Genomic DNA, 21,495 nt, shown 5'->3' with positions numbered 1-21,495 from the left:
TGCCCACATCTGCTGGGCATCCCCAAACCAGGGTCCCAGAGGTGTCCCCTGTACTGCGAGGGCTGTGGGGCAGGAGGAGGGCGGGCAGGGCCAAGGGCAGGGCCAGGAGCAGGCGATGACAGCAGTGGGGAGGAAGTGCCATGGAGCGATGAGTGACTGCGGGGGGGCAGGAAGGGAGGGGCAGGCAGGGAAGGGCTTCACAGTTATAAACTTGTCCCTCTCGTCCCTGCGCCTGCGAGCGGAGCGGCCATGGCCGAGGGGCAGAAACGAGGGGGCTTCAGGAAGTTCAGTAAGTGGCTGTGGGACAGGATGGGATGGGATGGGATGGAACGGGATGGGCACCTGCACAGGATGGAGTGGATGGGGATGTGTGAGGGTGCCTGTGAGTGTGAACGTGAGACAGTGATTGTGAGTGTGAAACAGTGATCGAGTGTGTGTGAATGTGAGTGTGAGACGGTGACTGTGTGAAAGTGATTGTGTGTGTGAGCGTGAATGTGAGTGTGAGACAGTGATTGAGTGTGTGTGAATGTGAGACAGTGATTGTGTGTGAATGTGAGTGTGAGAATGAGTGTGTGAATGAATGTGAATGTGAATGTGAATGTGAAGGTGTGTGCTCACGCGCTCCCTGTGTCACTTCAACCCGGGTACATCAGGAGCTGACACAGGCTCTGCTCTCATTAGGAAGCTCATTGGGGTGAGGGTCTTTGGGGGTCTCCATCCCCAGCACTGGGGCTGAGCTCCGGTGCTGTTGGCTCAGGAGCTGGGTGTCGGGATGCACGCAGGGGGATGCACAATGGGGTCTGGGGGGGTCTTCACTCCCCAGATCGCATCCTAAGGGATGCAGCATCAGGGGTGCAAGCCGGGGGTGTCCAGGACCCATACAAAGGAGCTGGGTGGGAGCCTGGGAGCGCATTCCCGGCGCCTGCTCCCGGAGGAAGGGCTGGTGCCCATCGGGAGCGAGCTCTGCTCTTTCTCACAGCCCCGGAGGCGGCTGCTGTGGCCTTCACCCCGCTTCCCAGCACCGGGCTGCGCGGGAGCGGCCTCTGCTGCTCTCTGCATTCCTGCGCGGCGCTGGCGCTGGGGGGAGGCCGGTCCTCGCGCTCCCCAGGGACCCTTCCACTGGCAAAACCCACGTCCCCATCGCAGCTGGGATCGGCCTTTATGGTGGGAGGTGGGAAACATCCCCAGCACTGCCTTTCCCACCCTGCAGCAGCCCTGGGAGCAGCCCATGCAGAGGATGCTCAGGCTCGGAGGGGATGCTCAACCCACAGCAGTTTTGCCTTTAACTTCACTCAGGCCATGAGGTTTCTAACATATAGAAGGGCTTTTTGTCTGATGCAGCCCCTGTGTGGCTATGGGGATGCTCTGCAGAGCCCATGGCTGGTGTCCGGAGGTGTGGGTCCATGAGCTCCTCACACAGCACAGCCGCAGCGCGCTGCTTCCTGCCACAGCAAACTCGTGCTGCCTGCAGGGGAAGAGGGTTTGCAGGGCCCCGGGGTGTCACAATCATTGCAGAACACCCCCCGAGGCACCCGGAGCACAGCAGTGAAACCCTGCCCTGCGGAGCCTCAGCCTGCAGCACCCCGTGTGCCACCATCCTTGTGCAGGCTGCACGGTGGGGGCACACAGAGCGGGGCTGCGGCCGAGGTGTGACATGAAACCCGCCTGCTGTGGGTATAAACACTGCTCTGTGAGAGCTCGGTGCTTGGTGCTTGCAGGTGGCTGCGAGGAAGTGGGGAAGTCACCTCCTGCTCGTAGCCGCGGTCATGGCTGGTTCCTGCTCCACTGTGCAGAGCATCATAGAATGGTTTGGGTTGGAAAGAACCTTAAATCATCCAGTTCTAAACCGCTGCCACGGGCAGGGACACCTCACACTACAGCAGGTTGCTCCAAGCCCTGTCCAACCTGCCTTGAACACACACATGGACCCCTATCCCCTGGCGAGGTGTGGTGTGTCCCATGCTTTCACCCTATGTAGGGCAGGGGATGTGCCCTGCGGGGCTGCCCTGATGCTCCAGGGATGGGCACAGCCCTGCCCGGAGTCCCCAGTGGGAAGCAGAGAGGCAACAGGGCAGGAGGAAGAGATCTGGAATCATTCCTGGCACTCCCTGGTGTGCTCACCAGGGCTGGGTGGTTCTTCCTCTGCCTCTACAACAGGGAAATGCTGCTGCTGGATTTGCCAGGGCGCAGGGGTTGTCTGCTCCCTAAGGGACACCCCAAGCAGCATCACATCCACCCAAGGCGGCAGGGATGTCCTGCTGGGCTGGGACTGGAGATGCAGGGCGTAACAGGGCTAACACCAGGCTGCACCATGGCACAGTGCCCCATGCACAGCCCAGCCCAGGACCTCACCATCACACCATGCCAGTGATAACCCCACATTCATCTCTCCCCTCTCCTTGCCAGAGTTCTTCAAGTTCAAAGGCTTCGGGAGCCTGAGCAGCATCCCCCGGTCCTTCACGCTCCGGCGTGTGTCCGTGGCCCCCAGCGCTCCCGAGAGCCTGGGGCCGTGTCTCCCTCCTTCCCATGGCTTCTTGGAGGAGCCCTTCGACAGCACCCAGGATGATCTCAACACCATGCCCAAGAGCCCTGGCCCCTATGCCCGGTCATCGGACATGTACAGCCACATGGGCACCATGCCCAGGCTCAACCTGGGCAAGGCAGGGAAGAGCCAGGGCAAAGCCAAGAGTAGCCAGAGCTGCCAGGATAATGGGATCCCCAGTAACAAAGCCCCGCTCCCCAGCTCCAAGATGTCCATCACCCCTGACCCAGGCACAGATTCACCCTCAGCCATTGGGCAAACAGAGCAGGAGGAGGAAGAGGCTCAGCCCATGGACACTCCAGTGATGACCAGGATGGACCAGGAGCCTGCAGGGAGCATCTCCTGCCCCAGGATGGAGGCACCGAGCCCAGACCCAAATCCCAGCCAAACCCCGAGCCCTGAAGCAGCAGCAGGATTGGAGACCACTGATGGGGATCAAAAGGGGCAAGAGCATCCCAGCGAGATCTTCCCAGACAGGTACAGCCCCACTGGGTTTGCTCAGCCTTCCTATGGGACCCCCTTTCTGCCTTCCCCCCAGGGCAAGGGGACGGGGCTGGGACACAGAAGGGATGCAGCTGGCACTGATGGAGCACTCTGCACCATGGCCAGGTCAGCGGCTCCATGGGAGCAAAGTTTCCTGTGGGATTTCTGCTCCTTCCCGTTTCCGGATGGGGTGGAAACGTCTCCGAGCCCCGCGCAGCCCCAGCGTCCCTTTGTCCTGCCGGCGGCTCTGCTCCAGTGCTCGGATGTGCTGCAAGGAGCTCAGACCTGCACTGTCCCGGCCCCATCCACTCCTCACTCTCATCTCTTCTGTCCCCTCCATCCTCATCCTCTTCCGTCTTTATTCCCCTCCTCAAGTGGCACTTCCTCCCTCAAGGCACAGGGGCTACCCCAAAACCAGCTGCCCTGTCCACATTTCCATCACTTCCCGTTAAACCCCCAGCTCCGGGCACAAATCCCCCCCTTCAAATTCCCACCCTCAGGGGAATTTGGGGACTCAGCACTTACAGATGGGGATTGGATCTTTTGGAAGGTTTTCACCTCAGAATCAACGAGGATTTATAACCTCCTGCCCATCACCTGGGTGTTGGGGCACAAGGGGCCACGAGTGTCCCCAGCACTGAGGGTATGGGTGAAGGTACCAACTGCAAACCTTCCCCCAGAACAAGGTCCCATTGGATCACCCCTTCCCAAACCCGACTCTTCGCCCACTCCAGTGCCTCCTATTGCCCCTGTTCTCCCCATCCCACCGCGGAGCTGAGCTCTCCACGCCCCAGCACCGGGTGTTTGTGAGGCCCCCGGAGCGGGATGAGGAGCAGCGGGAGCCGGGCCGTGCCGGCCGCACATTCCGAAGGGAGGGCCGGAGGAGGAGGGCCGGGACGGGAAGGAGGAGGAGGGTCCGCACCGCCCTGCGCGGCCCCGGGTCCCCACGCTCAGTGCGAGGCGGGAGAACGCCCGGGAGAGCTTCTCCCCATCCCGGAGCTGGGGCGCTGGCGGTGATGACAGCGGTGGGCAGGAGGTTCCCTGCGCTGGGACAGGGCAGGTGAGGGCCCCCCGCACCCCGGAGGGGACGGGCAGGGAGAGGCGGGGAAGGGGCGAGGACAAAGCTCGGACGTGGTGGGTTTGCATCGGCTGCCGAAACCGCAGCCGGACCCGGCGCCAGGGGCACGGCTTGGGGGGGATGGAGGTTTGGGGGGGCTACAGCAATGCCACGTCCTCTATGAGCACAGAGACCCAGCAGTGGCACAGGGTCCCTATAGAGGGTGCATGAGGCTCCCCCAGAAGTGACTTGGGTCACTGGGCTGGGAGCTGTGTGTGTGGTCACCGGGTGTCTTGGCTCTGGACTTGAGTCCCCAAAACTCAATAGCCAAATGCCCCCTAGCATCATCTGGTGATGGGTGTAGCCGTGCTGTTTGCCGGGGAAACTGAGGCACCAGAGCAGGACTTGGCATTAGGGGCACTTCTGTGCTCTGCTTGGAGCCCCTCAAAACCTCTGGCTTAGGGAGCAGTCGCCTGCTGGAGCCAGCCCCGTGGCCGGGCCCTGCTGTGGGGCGAGCGGAAGCAGGACCGGGACAGTGCCGCGCCCCAGCCCTTCCTCCTGTTGCAGGCACATCCCTGGGGATGGGGACGTTCTGTCCCCGCCAGCCCGTGTCGGGGGCCAGGGCCAGCTTCCCAGCACGGGGCACGCCTGTGCAGAGGGACCAAAGCAGCGCGGGGGGGACAAGGGTGGCCCCGGGGCGGATATTGGCTTGCCTGGTGCGGATGGTGATGAGAGACAGCACGGCCTCAGGATGCCCAAGGGAGTGCTTTCCCATGGATGCTCCCTGCAGGATCAGGCCCTCGATTGCACTGCCATGAGACAGGGAGCAGCACCCAGCCCATGGAGTTGCTCAGAACAAGGCGGTGGCCGTGACTCCGACAGGGACACAGTGACTAACGGGAGATGACCCACAGCAGGTCACAGAGCGGATGTGATTTGACTTCCCTCCATGCATGGGGCATGGGAAGCGCTGCTTCCCGCAGGGCCCTGCCAGCCAAAACCAGGGATGAGGCAGCTCTGCGGAGGGGGAAACTGAGGCACCAAGTGCCCAGAATTGGTTCTCCAGCGCTGGTGTCCAGGGATGAGCAGACCAGGGCTGGACCCACACCATTAACCTGGATTGCTCCCAGCATCCAGCCCGGAGATCGGCACGTGTGTAAATCACTGCGATGCCTTCCCAAGCCCAACAGGAGCATCCAAAGCCCCACTCCCCATTGCCGCTGCCACGGTGCCGTGTCCCAGCCACGGCCGCGCTACAAAGGCAGCCCTGGAATTTCTCCCAGGCGCTCGCTGCCCCCAAAAATGCCGTTTCCTGCAGGAATGCGCAGCACCGGGGGGGGGCTGCGGCCCCAGCTGCTGCCCTTCCCCGGCACTGGGGCCTCCGCAGCGTCTCCCAGCTGCTCCCATGCTCCCGATTTCCTGCCCGGAGGCCCCCATCCTCCTGCCGCCTTTTCTCACGGCTCTCGCAGCTCCAGGCGGCTCCGTGACTCCATGAGAGGCTGCAGAGCAGCGCCGGCGCGGGCCCGCGGCCCATTGCCAGGCCCTTTATCCCCTTCCGAGCTGGACAGTGGGGATGCGGGTTCACCAGTATGGGACTGGAGGAGTGGGTCCTGCTGGGCACACCAAGGGGTTCATGCTGATCCCAACAGGACCCACTGTGATGCACCGCTGCATGTCCAGCATGGCAACGTCACCTCCTCTGTCCCTACTTCCCTTTGGGTGACTGATTTCTGAGCCACCGGGAGCCATCCCCAGCCTGGAGGGATCCACAGAGGAGGAATTCTGCTCCCCAGGGATGGCACCAGTGTGGATCCCAGAAGGGGTTTGTGTGCAGGGCCCCAGCAGATCCCAGTATGAGGCAGGGGTCCTATGGCTGTAGGCACTAGATGGAGCAAGGCTGCTCCTGTGCAGGGAAGGGGCATCCTGGAGTTGTGGTTCCCTGGGATTTGGTTGTTTCTTAGCCTTGTGCTGGCATCCCAGGGCCTGAGCACCCTGTGCTCTTGACCTTGGCAAGCAGTGGGATGTCCATGCTGCAGCTTGGCGCTATAGAGGTGACAGGTACAGGATTCTGGTTAAAGACGTCTGGAGTTCTGTATTTCATTCTGAAAAGCAGGACCTCAGGGTAGTGCATCCCAGGCTGTTACAGCCTCTCTCCTGTGTTGTTCCCTTTGGATTCATCCATACAGACACATACTTCAGCCTACAAGAGCACAAAAAGCAGTAGTAGCATTGCTTCCTTCTCAGAAAAGAGCAGGGGCCATGTGTCCCCATGAAATGATGGTAGAGAAGCTGCTGGCTCAGCAGGGTTGTTGTGGTGGTTGTCAGTAGGGCTAAGAGTGAACGTGTCACCAAGGAGAATGGGAGCTTCTATTGCCCGTGTGCTGGGAGGGCAAAGCTTGCAGTCTCAGCCAGAACGTCGCAGTTCACCCTAGTTTCAGTGGGGTTTGGTTTCCATGGGGTTGCACAAGGAACAGTCAGAAATTCCTGTCTGGGTGCTGTGTCCCAGCAGCAGTCTATTGGGAGCGCAGCTCTGCCATTGGGAACAGGGCACAAGGCCCCTCACCTTGGCACCCACCCTCCTGCACTGTGACCTGCAGGGACCCCAGGCTGGCCGCTGGGTCTGAGCTCACACGGTCCCAAGCAGATCTGGGGCAAGATCCTCTAAAAAGGCCTCATTCTTCCCTGATCGCATTAGGGAGGTTAAGCCCTGTGCTGAGAGCGGGCACGGAGTGGGCAGGAACAGTGCTGGGGCCTGAGAACCTCTCTTAAATCCTTGGCCATGCTCTCAGCCCCATGGCAAAGGGGTATAAACCCCCACTCCCCACACCTCTGCCACCAGTGCTTTGACTTAACTGTCACCATTTACTGCCCTTCACTTACGTATTTCCATGTCTCCCCTTCTTTCCAGCCACCACGATGGCCTGGAGTCCGGCAGCGAATACGTGAAGGTAAGACGCTGAGTGCAATCGCAGCCTGCTCCTATGGGTGACAGTGGTAGAGGGGCTGGTTGGGTCCTACACCAGCGCAGTGCTCAGCTCTGCATCCCCATGCCACCATTCTGGGCTCTCTCTTTGACCCTGGCTGACATTCCCTGCCGGACGCAGCGAGGCTGAGGCAGGCAGAGGATCCATGGTTCTTATGTGGTACCCTGCTGCTGCTCCCACAGCAGCTGCCTGTGCGTCACGCTCCCATCACTTGTGAAGGCTGCAGACGCAGGGGCAGCCTCCTCCCTCTGCCTCCACGTAGTGAAATGGAAGGGTTTTGAGCCACTTTCATGGCTGTCACATGAAAGTCGGTGTAAATCTCTCCAAATCTCTTGCTTATCCTCCAGCAAACTATTAACATTCCTGAGGACTCTTCATGTCTGGCCAGAAATTCATTAGCGAGGCGCCTGGCTCTGGAGGAGAGCGACCCTTTCGCAGGAGGCTGCTGGCACAATGGGAGCCGGGCGGGAGCAGAGGAAGGGTGGCAAGGATGCTGTGTGGTTTGGGAATGGAGCGCGGAAAACCTGCTCCGGTGGTCGCTGCCATGCAATGGCCCTTTAGGGAGCTGGTTTGAGGAAGGCTGGAGCCTCCTGAGTCCGGTTACCTCATGGGGATGTAATGAGCTGGGCAGATGTGGTTGTTGAGAAGTGACTTGAGGTGACCCTGTCCGTGTGTGCACCCAGAGATGGGTGCATTTTATGGCTGTTAATAGACTGAAACAGCACAGATACAGAGCAATGGGTATGGCTTTGCTTTTGGATCCGAGTTCTTTCTGGTGAGCCAGGAGCATTCCCTACTCTCCAGGCAGATCCCAGACCCAAGCTTGGTGGCCTTTATTTCCCACCCATGGTGTTGACACAGCCCGTGGGCTGTGATTTATTCACCACTTCCCTTTGGTCACGGAAGCAAGTGATGGCTGCAGTGACAGCAGCTATTTTAGTCAAATAAGTAATTAGCTGGAGTGTGAGTGACCGGGATGATGGGGGCACTTGGGCTGATTGCAGGCGCCGTGCTTGGCTGGGAGCCCGTGCAGCTGCACAGTGCTCAGCACCCCGCAGCATTCAGCCTCAGGGCTGGATGGGAAGGTGGCTGCTGTAACTGGGATCCTTTAGGGCTGGGACCCGCCACTGGAATAGGTCCCTGCTTTGTGGATGGGATGGAAACAAGCAGAGGGAGCAAAGACAGGGAGGAAAGAGACAGTGAAGGAGAGAATCTGGAGAGGATGTTCTGCAAAGCCCTTGTGAGCAAAGGTCCAGATGTGCACAAAGGTACCACCAAACATCAGCCCTCAAGCTTCAGCCACAAACCAGCGAGGGCCAGCTCTCCCATCACCGAGCCTCCTATGATTAGAGGTGCAGCCAAGAGCCAGGCAGGGTCGAAAGCCGGGATCAATAAGCGCTTGGTAATTAACGTGCTTTAATGATAGCCTAAGGGTTGGTGTTTCCAAGCTGCCTGGGGGATCCATGCGCCTGGCTCCATCTGCAGACATCCCACCCAGCCACCTCGGCCCTGGTGTTACCCTTCAGGAGAGCAGCAGTGGGTAAAGCTGTCCCATGTCCCTGCAGCAGGAGGTTTTCAGCTTCCCCTGCAGAGGGGCAGACGGGAGCATCACCCCATGTGGCTCCTGCTTGCTCCCTCACTGAGAGCCCTGGAGGGAAACCACAGAGCCCGTCGCGGGGGAGAAGCCTTGGCAAGGGGATGATTCACCACTGAATCCTGTTGGAGCAGCATCTCCTTGTGCGCTGCCATCTGGTCTGTCCCTGAGCCTCAGGCAAGAGAAGAGCCCGTGCTCCCACTCTGTCCCAGTGGGTCCATGAGCACCCAGTGCCCCGTGTTCCACGCTGCCTCCCTTCCAGCCTTGTCCTGCTGCAGACCCGTGCTGCTCCCTGTCTCCTCCTCTCTCCTGCTAAAGCAGGGGCAGTGCGGGCCCCGGCGAGCACCTCCGAGCTTCCTTTGTTCTGCGCGGAAAAGCTGCTCCGGGGACCTGTCTTTCATCAGCCCTGGCTGCTGCCTGCCTGCCTGGGGATGCGAGGGGATCGTCTGAATTAATGAGAGGGGAGGCTGCAGGGTTCTGCTCTTTGTGGCAGCAGGGAAGCCTCTCCCAGCTCACAGCATCCCCTTAGGTGAGGGTACACCAGGAGGCACCGGGGTGTTTGGATGCTTTGTGGACAGGAGGGTAAAGCTCCCTGTTGGCATGGCCAGATACATGTGCCAATGCAGGACAACCCTGGAGGGGGACGGGACAAGGGGGTGCAGAGCTCACTGCGAGTGCTGGGGGGTCCCTTCCCGTGCCTATGTTATGGGTTCAGGCGGGGATATTGAGAGCCAGGGCTGGAGCGATGCTTTGAGTCATCAGCGCTGCCTCGCACATCCCATACATGAAACCGTGGCCTTAATTAAACCAAAGCGGAGCTTTAATTAAACACAACTCGGAGATAGCCTATGTGGGAAGCAGGCAGGCAGCTTCCGCAGCGAGGCACACACCGGGGTGTCCCTCAGAAGGACATCACCAGGAAGGGGTGCAAGAGCGAACAAGGCCGTCCCTAACCCGTGTGTGTCACCGGGGAGAGCAGATGGATTGGGATGGGGAGCTAAGGGGTGACAAAACCCCTCAGGGGGGATGAATCCCCTCTGAGGAGCTGGGTCCCCTCAGAGGAACCAGTTCTCTTCAGGGGTGTTGGATCCCCTCAGAGGAGCTGGTTCTCCTTGGTGGTGCTGGTTCCCTTAAGGATGCAGGGAGCCGGGATCCCGGGTCCCCTCTAAGGACCCGGTTCTCTTCAGGGATGCTGGTTCCCCCCACGGGTACCAGTTCCACTCAGAGGACCCGGATCCCCTCAGGGGTATCAGGTTCCCTCAGAGGACCCGGTTCACCCTCAAAGAACCGGTCCCCCTTAGGGATGCCGGGTCCCTTCAGAGGTACCGGTCCCCCGGGGGCCCGGTGCGGGCGGCCCCGCGGGGCGTTGCGGGGCGGAGCTGCGGTGCGGGCCCCGCCTCCCGCTGCCGACAAGGGATGAGGTAATCGGGGAAGCGGCTGAAATTGAAGCCCGGCGGCGGCGGCGGCAGCGGAGGTGCAGCCCGGGCCGGGGCAGCCCGGGCCGGGCGCGCCGCGCCATGACGGAGCGGTGCAGCCTCTGGAGCGCCCTGTCAGCGGCCGCATGCTGCTTCTACCGCGGATCCTTCATGCAGGTGCAGGTGAGCGCGGGGACCGGGCAGCGCGGGGAGGAACGGCGGGAGGGGGACACGGGGTAACCCCAGGCACTGTGAGAGCGGGTTCGAACCCGCTGTCCCCAGCGCTGGTCCAGGAGGAGAGGGGAGCCGAGCGCAAGGTCGCGGGGCAGAGCTCAGCCCCCTCCGAGCCATGGGAGCAGGGCCACCGGTTCCCCCTGCAGAGCACTTCTGAAGGGAGCCGTTACCCTTGGCAGAGCTCGTTTAGCATCCCCCGAGTGATGCCATGTGCTGGGAGCATCACTGAGCACACAGAGCCCGAGCGCAGGTGAGCGCACAGCTCCCTGGCCTGGGTGTCTGTGTGTGTGCTGCACTGCACAGGTCTGACTGGTGGGATGCATCTGTTACCCGTCCTGGGGTGCTCCCAGCACCGCCACTGTCTGGGCATGAGTGTAGGTGTCCTATTTTTGGACACTGGCATTTGCACAGTGCTAGGAATTGGTTCTCTCATTTACCCAATTAAAGACCAAAGGTGTTTAAGGCTGCAAGAGCCAAGCAGGCTGTGGGCTGAAGCAAGAGCTGTAGCGTACTGCAAGTTAGAAAGGAGCTGGCAGCCAAGAGAGCTGGCAGGGTTATTCTGTACCCTGCTGAGCGAGGTAGGTGCTGAGCCTTAGAGATTATGCTGGGTAAGACAGAGCCCAAGAACAGCATTTCAAGTCTTGTCATGATTGCGGTTGATCTCAATGTAAAGCCAGGGATTTTGATCGCTACTGGAGGCAAAGAAGGAAAAGCAGAAGAGCTTCTCCTTGTTGTCCAAAGGCCACCAATGGCACAGGGGGATGTGCCCTAGTGCAGCGGCCCTTGGGCTGCACATGGCAGGGGGGTTCAGCAAGCTGCTGTCAGCACAAGGGAGAGACAAGTGGGTGTCTGGCTGCCCAGAAGGATGCGAGAGGGGATGGAGGGTGCTCCATCCCAACCCCAGGAAGAGTTAAAAGTGAAGCCCTGAGTGCTCACCTGGCTCCTCCAGATCTTTCACCATCTATTTGTGCCCAAGTGTGCCCAGCAAACACACACTGAAGTCCCCATGAATGACTGGAGCGCTTCCAGCTGACAGCCGCATCCCTGCTCACCGCCAATGGCAGTGCACCCAGCCTGGGAAGCACTGACATCATTTCTGGCCAATAGCAGCTCCGAAAAGGGATGCAGCAGCAGCCGCTGCTGCCGTCTTGGAGTGAGATAAGTAATATATAGATGGATGGAAATGTGTGTGTACCCATACCCCATCACTGCACCGGAGACCCGCTCCCCCAGGGCAGCGGTAGCAGTGCTCTCCACCACCCCACCACACAACCTGGGGCACTTATCCCACCTTTGAGCATCCAGATGTTCCCAGCCATCAACCCCAGCTGCACCCCACCCCTGCCAGCCAGACATAATTGCTCCAGAGCTGCCACAAAGGAGCACAGACAAGGGGAGAGAAGACCCTGGGGGTCACCAGGACCAGTCCTAGGATGGGTTTGGATACCAGGGCAATGACTGTGAGCCTTCAGTGAGGATAATGGAGATGTGGCATACACAAGTGGGGTGGACAGATGGGCTGGTGCTTTCTCAGGGGCCATTTACATGCCCAGAGTCACTGGAAGACAGGACAAGTTATTTCTTTTCCATGTAGGTATCAAGATGAAGGGAATGGACAGGCTCACAGCACTGAAATACTTCACTGCAGTAGCCCTTTGCCAAGTGCAAATGAAGCAGAGAAATCCCCTCACGCAGTTCTGGGGCTTTCCCCCATATCCTTGCTCCCAAGGGTTTCTTAACTCCCATTTCCTCCCAGTTCTGCTTCCCGGGCAGCCGGAGCAGGGGTTGGGAATTCCCTAGCGAGGGTCCCAGCGCCGGGTGGGCAGGAGCAGAGCAGATGCGCTCCGTGCCCTGGGGTTAGTGAGATGTTATCATGGAGGGGAGGGTGTGAGTACACCTTGTTCTCCAAGTTGACTTCATCCTCGCTGCGACTCCTCCAGATCTGGGAGGAGAGAGCAGGGAAGCTGCAAATCCCTCCTGTTTCATAAGGTTACCTTTGCAAGCAAAGCCAAATGCCGGCTTTGGAAGCTCTCCACACCAGGCACAGTGACAAGCCACTGTTTTACTCATACCACAGCAGCCTCCATCCTCCAGCTCTTGCCTTTCTACTGCTAATTCCAGTCCTTGCCCCTCAGCTATGACTGGAGGCACTTCCACCCATAGCCAAGCAGCAGGGAGAGCCAGCGAAGTGGATAGGGATGGAGAGACCCAGGAATTGCCTCCTCATTGGGGCTGCCCCCATTGCATGGCAGCACCAGAGGATTCCCCAGCCCCAGGACTGCGAATCAGGGCACTGAACATGATGGAAGAGCTCTCCTTCCTCCAGCCAAGCCAGCTTGGCTGCTGGTTGGGATTCCTCAAGCAGAGCTTGGCATCATCTCTGGCAGCTCCTGAGCTGGTTTGTCTGGTTTGGAGAACTGCTCTAATCCCTATTGCTTCCTACTTAGATGGAAGAAGCCTTGAGGGGGGCAGCAGCACACACTCCAGCTGGGCACTAATGGAAGCCAAGGCTTTTCCCCTCACCCATCCCACTGGTACGCAAGACCTCCCGTCAGGCCGTGCATCTTTGGATGTCCTCTTGGCACAGCAGAGCGTGCCAAGCGGTGCCCTTTTCAGCCCAGACATCCGCTGACACACTGCTGACAGCACCGGGCTGGGCTGCCCCATGCCAGCACCCACAGCTCGGCACCCGGCCAGTGGGCAGCACATGGGCAGGATGCTCCGGGACGTGCAGGGGGTTGGAAGTGGATGATGTTAAGGTCCTTTCCAACCCAAACCATTCTATGATCCTGTCCTCTCCCCAGACCTCCTGTTCTCTCCTAGCTTAGCACCTGGCTTCTGGCACGGATGCCAAATCCAGGCTTGGAGACGCCGGGCGCCGCTCAGCTGGGTTTGTGTTTGTTATCCTGCACATTTGCATGGGGAGGATTTGGGGGAAAACCCAGATGTACAACGCTGAGCAGAGCAGGCGCTAATCCCTGCTCCAGGCTCTGCTCCATCAGCGTTAGCCTGCAGAGGCAGGGCAGGCTCCCGGGGGTCCCTCATTGGAGTTTGGGGTGAGCTGAGGGTCCCCATCACTGCTCGGGAGCCAGGGCTGCTGGTGGCAGGGAGGGGTTGTCATGGAAACGGCATCTGCTCGGCCTGGCCCCTCTGCAGGCACCGGACCTCGCTGCATCCACCCCGCTGCCATTCATTCCTAATGGGGTTCAGTGCCTTTGTCTCCATGGTGCCCCCAGAGCAGCAGCAAGCACTTGGATCCCCGCAGCCCTCGGTCAGGAAGGGACAAGCCACACGTCTGCTGGTCCAGGTCCCTGCGGCTCCAGCACACAGGGACTGTGAACAGAGTTGGATGAACAAGGCTGAGTTCAGTCCATGATGTTCCCATAGGCTGCTGCCTCTGTCCCAGCACCTTTTGACTTGAGAGGAGTTGGAAAGGAGCAGGGACAGGTCCAGGCTTTTGAGGGCAAGCCTTGGAGGGCATGGTCCATTACACAGACCCTTGGCAGACTCCTTCCCCTGCCCCTGCTGGAGCAGGGTCCCAGGACAGCCTCACTGCCTGATGAATGCAGCTACCACAGGGAATGGAGCATCTTCCCTAGGGATGGGGGGGACCTGGGGTCAGGGTCCTGCTGAGGGGCTCAGGGAGGTCCCAGGAGCCCCCAGAGCAGGGGGTACAAGGCAGGAGAACAGCACAGTGCTCTCTGCTTTCCCCTACTCACAGCTGCCAAAGGGCAGAGGGAATTGACATGGGATGTAAGGATGAGGCCAGGGCAAAGCAGTCAGGTCTGAGGCACTGCCATGGGTCTGCAGCCCGCAGTGCTCTGGGGCACCAGCTTCCACGCAAGGCCGGCCATGAGTGCCAGGCTGCTCCTCCAGCAGTGCCAGCACGGTGTCAGCAGGGTTTCAAGCCTGCGTCTGTCCTCTGAGACACCAGCAGCATCCTGCCCTAACCAGTGCCAAGGAGCTTGGCGCCAGCCTCCGGTGTCCCCTCACACTGGCACTGCCACCAGAGGTGGAGCCAGGCCACCAAGCCACCCTGCTCATGGGAGCAGGACATCCCAGTAGCCACTGGGATGCTACAGTGGCTACATAGGGATCCGAGCTCCCCGGTCCGAGGCACTGGTGTTGGCACCACAGCATGACTCAAAACTGCTGTGCCAAGCAGGGGAACCAGCCTCATGTGCACCCCAAACCCACCCTCACCTGCAAACAAGCACTGTGCTGCAAGCAGGAATCCTCAGCTGCCCTCTGGGAATGCTGGCCAAGCATCAGGCAGGGAGCATGGCCAATGGAGACATGACGCCATCCCTTATCTCTCCAGGAGGGAAAGGAGGAGGCAAATTGCATCCTCCAGGCTCAGGTGCAGCAGCGCTGGTAAAAGCTAATTTCAATGCAGAAGGTTCCCTTTACATTTGTCATTACTATTCATGCCACCATCAGGCTAAACACAGCGAGTTAACCCTTTGGATGAGGGATCACAGTGGATGTTGCACAGAGTGGGGAATAACACAGCTTTCCTCCTGGAAAAGTGCTTCCCACAGCGGTTCTGCCCTGGAGATGTTTGAGGAAGGGATGGGGTAGGGTTTCTCCTGCCCAACCTCATTCAGCTCTGAGCTGGGGCAGAGGGGCAGCGTGATGGGGACAATCCACCAGGAGACCCTCCAAGTGCTCCTGGTGGCAGGAGCTGCCCATCAACAGGCACATTACCCCTCCAGCATCCCTTGCCACAGGCAGCAATCCTCACTCACAGCTCCAGGTTACCTGTTCCCAGGGACAGGTCTGCCCCTGGCAGATGGCATCACCAGTGCCCATGCCACGGTCCTTGCAAAGGGACCCTGCCAACCCGTCCCTCCCCAGCCCCGCACTGCCTGATGCTCTCCTCTCCCCTGTGCAGTTCTCCAAGGAGAAATACATCCTTGACTCCTCACCGGAGAAGCTTCACAAGGAGCTGGAAGAGGAGCTGAAGCTGAGCAGCACCGACCTGCGCAGCCACGCTTGGTACCACGGCCGCATCCCGCGGGAGGTGAGCAGGGGAAGGTGGGTGGCTCCGGGCATCCTTTGCTTGGGCTGCTCATGGAGAGCACCCCCAGGCCACACGGAACCAGCTTGTCCTGATGGGAAGCCTCTGAGCAGCCTGGTTTTCCAGGGGCAAGGGGAACAAGCCAATGCTCCAAGTAACACCCTAATGGAGCATCCACCAGTGTGGCTGTGTCTGAGGAGCTGCCCTGTCCCCTTCCAGGTATCGGAGAGCCTGGTGCAGAGGAACGGTGACTTCCTCATCCGGGACTCCCTCACCAGCCTGGGTGACTACGTGCTGACGTGCCGCTGGCGCAACGAGCCCCTCCACTTCAAGATCAACAAGGCGACGGCGAAGCCCGGCGAGGGCCATGCCCGTGTCCAGTACCTCTTTGAGCAGGAGAGCTTTGACAACGTGCCCGCCCTCGTCCGCTTCTACGTGGGCAACCGCAAAGCCATCTCGGAGCAGAGCGGGGCCATCATCTACTGCCCCATCAACCGCACCTTCCCCCTGCGCTACCTGGAAGCCAGCTATGGGCTGGGCAATGGGAAGCATGGGGGAGCCCACAGCCCCGCCACACAGAAAGGGGGGCACATCAAGAGGAGGAGCATCACCATGACCGATGGACTGACAGCGGACAAGATCACCAGAGCTGAGGGGTGCCCGAGCAGGTGAGCGTCATCCCAGCTTAGCTGGGCAGAGGACCAGAGCAGAAGCCATGCTCCCAATGGACAGGGTTTTGGCATCAGTTACAGGAAAGAGACTGGGATAAGAAGCAGTACCCAGCTAGCGCTGGGGTACCAACCCCACTGAGCTACTGCAGCAGACATGGCATTAGCATGCCAGGCCAGAAGCCAGAGAGTGCTTTACAACCACCCAGGCCAGGATTAGCAGCGTGTCAGGGCTTGTCAATGCCGAGAGCTGAGCTTTCCCAGGCGGATGTGAGGGGAGAGCCAGTCACAGCCACCAAGAGGCCATTTGTTGGTTGGTTTTTGCAGAGCCCTTTTAGGTTTAGAGCCCTTTCCATTCAGCTGGAGCATTTGCATCAGCAGAGCTGAAAGCCTGATGGGCAGGAGGAGATGAATGGAGCTGTGCTGATGGGGGTCTGCACAGCCACCAGATCACAGCCTCCGCAGGGCTGAGCTGCTCACGTTAACCTTGGAGGTGGAGAAGGAGATCCCCTCTGCATCGCTTGCTTTTGGCAGCCCCAGGCTGCTCAGAGCCTGGCTGGGAGGGCAGAGCCACACATAAACCCTCCCGCAGAGCAGCCAGAGGGGTCCCATCTGTGCCTACATCCCCAGTGGGACACAGCCCATCCCTGTCAGCCCAAGGGCAGGGTGAGCACGCACCAGCAGGAAACAGGCAAACGGCTGCTATGGCAGGGAGAAGGAGAGCAGTCAGACTTCCAGGAGAGCAGATGTGCTTCCAGAAGAGCCCACATCCATCAGTCTGTCCCCATCACTCACGTTTTCCCTAAACCCCTCATCACTGCACTGCTCTCCCATCCTGCTTCCGGCAGAGGCTCAGCACTCAAGGCTGGACGCATCACAGCAGCCCAGTCCTCACCCTGCCATACCTCCCTGCAACCCTCCCTGTGCACAGCATCGTGTGCAGCACCATTGATGTGCAGTGTTTGCATCAGGCCACAAGTGCTGCCCCACCAGCCCAAGACCTTGCTATGCAGCTGCTTGTGCATGTGTGCTGCAGGTCACCAACCCAGGCACCTCAGCACCTCCATCAGTGCCTGCTGGGCTCCAGGGCCAGCTTCCAGGCACTTTCCACCTCTCCTAAGCTTTGGGTCAGAGCAGCAGCTCACCAAAACACCCCAGCACAGCTCTCTGGTGGAAACAAAGCGATGCATCCATCAGCTACCACTTGCAGCACAAGCATAGGAAACCACCCCCGGACTTCTTTCCTAAAGCCATTTCCCCGCAGCACCCTGGAGCCATCCCTTCCCATGTACCTTAGCATCAGGACATCCATTCCCAGTGATCCACACAACCAAGCTCCCCGGAGGCTGCACTGTCTCTGCTTTATACAGGCACTGACCCCTTCTGCTCCCAGCTGCCTGCAGGGACTTGCTCCAGCTGAGCTCGTTATGGGTGGTTGTGCAAGGAGGTGGTGGGGCAGCAAACCCTCATCCCTTGCCCAGCCCGTTTGCAGGAGCTAACCTGTCCCATCTGCCCCCTCCCCAGCGTGTCCCTGCCCCACCACAGAGACATCATTCGCAACTGCGCCGTCAGCGTGGACCAGATCCAAGACCTGCACTCCCCGATGTCCCCCATCTCCGAGAACCCAGCATCACCTGCCTACAGCACAGGTAGGCATCACCCCTGCATCCCACTGGGGATGGGGGGACGTGGGTCAGGCTGGGCTTGGCACGGGTATGATGCAGGGACCCAGGGGGGTGACAGAGCTGACTGTAAAGAGCTGTGAAGTGAAACCCTACCTGGTTCTGTGCATGGTGAAGAACTGTCCTGGCAGAGGGCTGGAGCTGGGGACGGGGCTGGCTGCTGCAGCCGTGGTCCCTACACGTGTATCTCTGATAACAGCATCTCCTCTCCTCCCCACAGTTACCCGGCTAAAGCCCCACGCCTGCCAAGCGGCTGGAGTTGCCCCAACCTCTCCAGTCATAAGAAGGTCCAGCGAGCCCCAGCTGTGCCAGGGGAACAGCAGCAAAGCCCTGCCAGACCCTGCCCACAGCTCCCACTCGACTCCGTGCCATGGCTATGCCCGTGCCTCCCCTTCTCCCTCTGCGAACAGCTACAGCGAGCCGGACACGGGGCACTACTGCCAGCTCCATCCCACCTCACCCATGAGCAGGGACCGGCCGGCTCACGACACCAAGCAGCTCCCCACAAAGAGCTACGTGGAGAGGCTAAAGGTGGAGGAAGGACACAGAGGGACTATAGAGAACGGCTCCAGGGAAGCAGAGGCGGCGCAGAGGCTGAAGGGAGAGCTGGACTATGTGGGCTTTGTGCCCCCCACCATGGAGACAATCTCTTCCTTCAACCCTGCGGCTTTCCAGTCCCTGCTTATCCCTATGGAGAACAAGCCTCTGGAGATGGCTGTGCTCAAGAAGGTCAAAGAGCTGCTAGCAGAGGTGGATGCGAAGACGTTGGCCAAACACATCACCAAAGTGGACTGCCTGGTACGGCTGGGGCCAGGCAGGAGGGATGGGCACTGCTGCCCTCCCATCACTGCGGGATGCACTCCGAGCATGGAGCACCCCTGCTGGGCTCTGCCCTGCATCAGCCAGGGCAGGCAGAGGCTGTGCTGGGGCGAGAGGCTGCTTCAGCCTCTCCTCAATTAACACGGCTCTCATCAGCTCTCACCTTCCTTGCCAGGTCGCCCGGATACTGGGAGTGACGGCAGAGATGCAGCAGATGATGGGGGTGAGCTCTGGCATGGAGCTGCTCACCCTGCCCCATGGCCACCAGCTCCGCCTCGACCTGCTGGAACGGTACTGCATGGAATGGCACAGCTCCCATGGGACGTCCCCAGCTTGGCACGGGGGGTCCTCTGCACCCAACGTGGTGGAGGAGCCCTGGAGCATCCCCGTTCCCCCTGCCCTGACCCCGCTCTGCGTCTCGCCCCACGGCAGGTTTCACACCATGTCCATCATGATCGCTGTGGACATCCTGGGCTGCACGGGCAGCACGGAGGAGCGGGCAGCCCTGCTCCACAAAACCATCCAGCTGGCAGCCGAGCTCAAGAGCACCATGGGGAACATGTTCAGCTTCGCGGCTGTGATGAACGCCCTGGAAATGACACAGGTACAGGAATGCTCCTTTCATCCCCTTAGCCTGGGCTCAGCCTATAACACAATCCTGCTCCCCACATCCTGCAGGCTCTGACACCCATTGAGGTGGGTGAAGAGCGGAAAACACCCAGGGCAGGAGGTGTGGGGTAAAGGTTGGACTTGATCTTAAAGGTCTTTTCCAGCGCAGTTGATGCTCTGATTCCATGTAAGCAGGGAAGGGGAAGAGCTGTCCCCTCCGCAGAGCACACAGCCCAGTCCCGCTGGGATCTGATTGTTTGTCAGCGGTTGGGCTTTTTGTTTAGCGCTGGGCTGCGTTCCTGGGAGGAAATGAATCTGCCCTGCAGTACAATGCACACCAGTCTCAAGGCAGCAGCATCTCCGGGCCACGCTGCTCCCTTTGCGAGACGAAAGGAGATTAAAATCCACTTTTAAATGGAGCCCAGCTGGGAAGTCTTTGCTTCCTGCCCGCACAAAGGAGGTGGAGCTGCCCCTCCCTGCCTCTCATCTTCAGGGCCGCTGCGACGCTGCTGTCTTGGGGCACGGGCAGCGGGGACACATCCTGATCCCGGGCTCGGTGCCGGGGATGTGCCTGGTTTGGGGGGCAGCAGGCGCTGCGCTGTGCAGGGATGGGGGGGCACGGCTCCAGGGCCCGGCTGTGCCCCTCTGGGGGCACTCTGTGATCCTAGAGCTCGGTGCCCCCAGCACCTTCCATCTGCCCCATGCGCTTCCAGATCTCCCGGCTGGAGCAGACCTGGATGGTGCTGCGGCAGCGGCACACGGAGGGCGCGATCCTCTACGAGAAGAAGCTGAAGCCGTTCCTGAAGAGCCTGAACGAAGGGAAAGGTAAAGGGAGGAGCTCCCCTTCTCTCCCGTCTGCCTGCTCCTTCCCCCTTCATCCACAGCCTTGGCGGAGGGGACGTGTTTGGGAGCTCTGCCCCTCTCCCAGACAGCGCCAGACACTTCCCTGTGGCTGCAGAACCACCCCGCAGGGCCCGTTTGGCCTCGGCTGCTCCTTCCTTCCCAAGGAAGCCTTTCCTAACTAAACAAACCCAGCGGCCCAGCCAAGCCGTTGCGCTCACATGGGGATGGGGCAGTGAGTCAGGGGGGTGCAAAGCCACATCTCTCCAACATCCAGCTCTCTGCTCCCCATCGCAGCCCTGGCAAACACAGACACAGAGCAGGGACAGCAGCGTTGCCCTCCTGGCACAACCAGGAAGCCCAGCTGAGAGATGCTGGTGTTGAACCAGTGATGGCCCCAGGCACAGCAATAAGGAGCCAAAGCTGCTGCTGGGCTATAGCTGAGCCTTAAATCCACTCCCTGGAGCAGCCTGGCTCCATGGGGAAGGGATGCAGGGGCACAGGGTCCTCACTGTGGCTCTCCCCACAGAAGGGCCACCACTGACCAACACCACCTTTCCCCACATCGTGCCCCTCGTGACGCTCCTGGAGCGGGATGAGGCTCTCACGGACAACCCTGAGCCCTGGGAAGCCAGCGACAGCGGCGTGGAGGTGGTCATGGCTCACCTGGAGGCAGCGCGGATGGTGGCCCATCATGGCGGGCTCTACCACACCAACGCGGAGGTGAAGCTGCAGGGTAAGCCATGGGGACACGGGGCCCCTTTCCCTCTGCTCCAGCCCAGCAGCATCCCATGGGCTCCCCATTATCCCTAGGGACTGACCCTCCCTCTCTGCAGGTTTCCAGGGCAGAGCGGAGCTGCTGGAGATTTTCAGCACTGAGTTCCAGCTGCGGCTGCTGTGGGGCAGCCGTGGGGCTGAGAGCAGCCAGGCCGAGCGCTATGAGAAGTTCGACAAGGTCCTCACTGCCCTGTCCCACAAGCTGGAGCCGGCCGTGCGCTTCAGTGAGCTGTGACCCCTGGCTCCCAGCCTGGTCTATGGGGCCAGGAATGTGACACCAGAAGAGGAAAGATGGCCTGGAAAGGCACTGGGACACTGGTCAGCAATACTGAGACAAAGAGGAGGAAAAGCAGGCACCTTCCATCTCCCATCCACCTCCTCAGGATGTGACAGGGATGGGGACAGTGCCTGCGCAGGCCCCCATCCAGCCCCAACGAGGTCTTTGACTACCCCGTGCTTCTCACCTCACCCTTTGGTTTCATTTCTTTCCATCCCCATCTCGCCCAGAGCCGCTGGATCCCACCTGTAAATACGTTGTTGTGGTTGCTCCTTGATGTACAGACTCGTAAAGGACAGCTCTCGGTGTAAATAGTTAGGCTCATCCGTTGTCCTGTAAATACCTGTACGTACCCCATGGGTTCGGTTCTTACACACAATAAACTTTTATGCTGTTCCCCATGGGGACCCCCTGTCCTGTGGGTGTCATTTAAACGAGCCCCCAGACCCCTGGGGAGGGCAGATCCCGGGGCAGGGCCACTGGTGGGGCCTGCA

General features: G+C 60.1%; 1 protein-coding gene across 1 annotated transcript; it reads left to right on the top strand.

The window, feature by feature from the left end:
* The first annotated feature begins 206 nt into the window (after nt 1–206).
* SH2D3C (SH2 domain containing 3C) lies at nt 207–21,060 on the top strand. Its single transcript, XM_080630576.1, has 12 exons — nt 207–289; nt 2,407–3,019; nt 6,991–7,030; nt 15,204–15,332; nt 15,549–15,997; nt 17,522–17,646; nt 17,900–18,477; nt 18,674–18,789; nt 18,931–19,102; nt 19,821–19,932; nt 20,477–20,683; nt 20,784–21,060. Exons 1-12 carry the CDS (start codon nt 250–252, stop codon nt 20,957–20,959), a joined length of 2,757 nt encoding a protein of 918 aa, XP_080486702.1. The 5' UTR covers nt 207–249; the 3' UTR covers nt 20,960–21,060.
* The last annotated feature ends 435 nt before the right edge of the window (nt 21,061–21,495 follow it).

This window comes from Psittacula echo (genome assembly GCF_963264785.1).
Source record: "Psittacula echo genome assembly, chromosome: 16".
NCBI lineage: Eukaryota > Metazoa > Chordata > Aves > Psittaciformes > Psittacidae > Psittacula > Psittacula echo.
This window is presented reverse-complemented; position numbering and strand designations above follow the sequence as displayed.

Bases quoted from the DNA above. Each gene is read 5' to 3' on its own strand.
- SH2D3C (XM_080630576.1), top strand. From the start codon at position 250: ATGGCCGAGGGGCAGAAACGAGGGGGCTTCAGGAAGTTCA. The intron at 17,647-17,899 runs GTAGGCATCACC...TCCTCCCCACAG, and splicing joins ATCACCTGCCTACAGCACAG to TTACCCGGCTAAAGCCCCAC. The intron at 20,684-20,783 runs GTAAGCCATGGG...CCCTCTCTGCAG, and splicing joins CGCGGAGGTGAAGCTGCAGG to GTTTCCAGGGCAGAGCGGAG.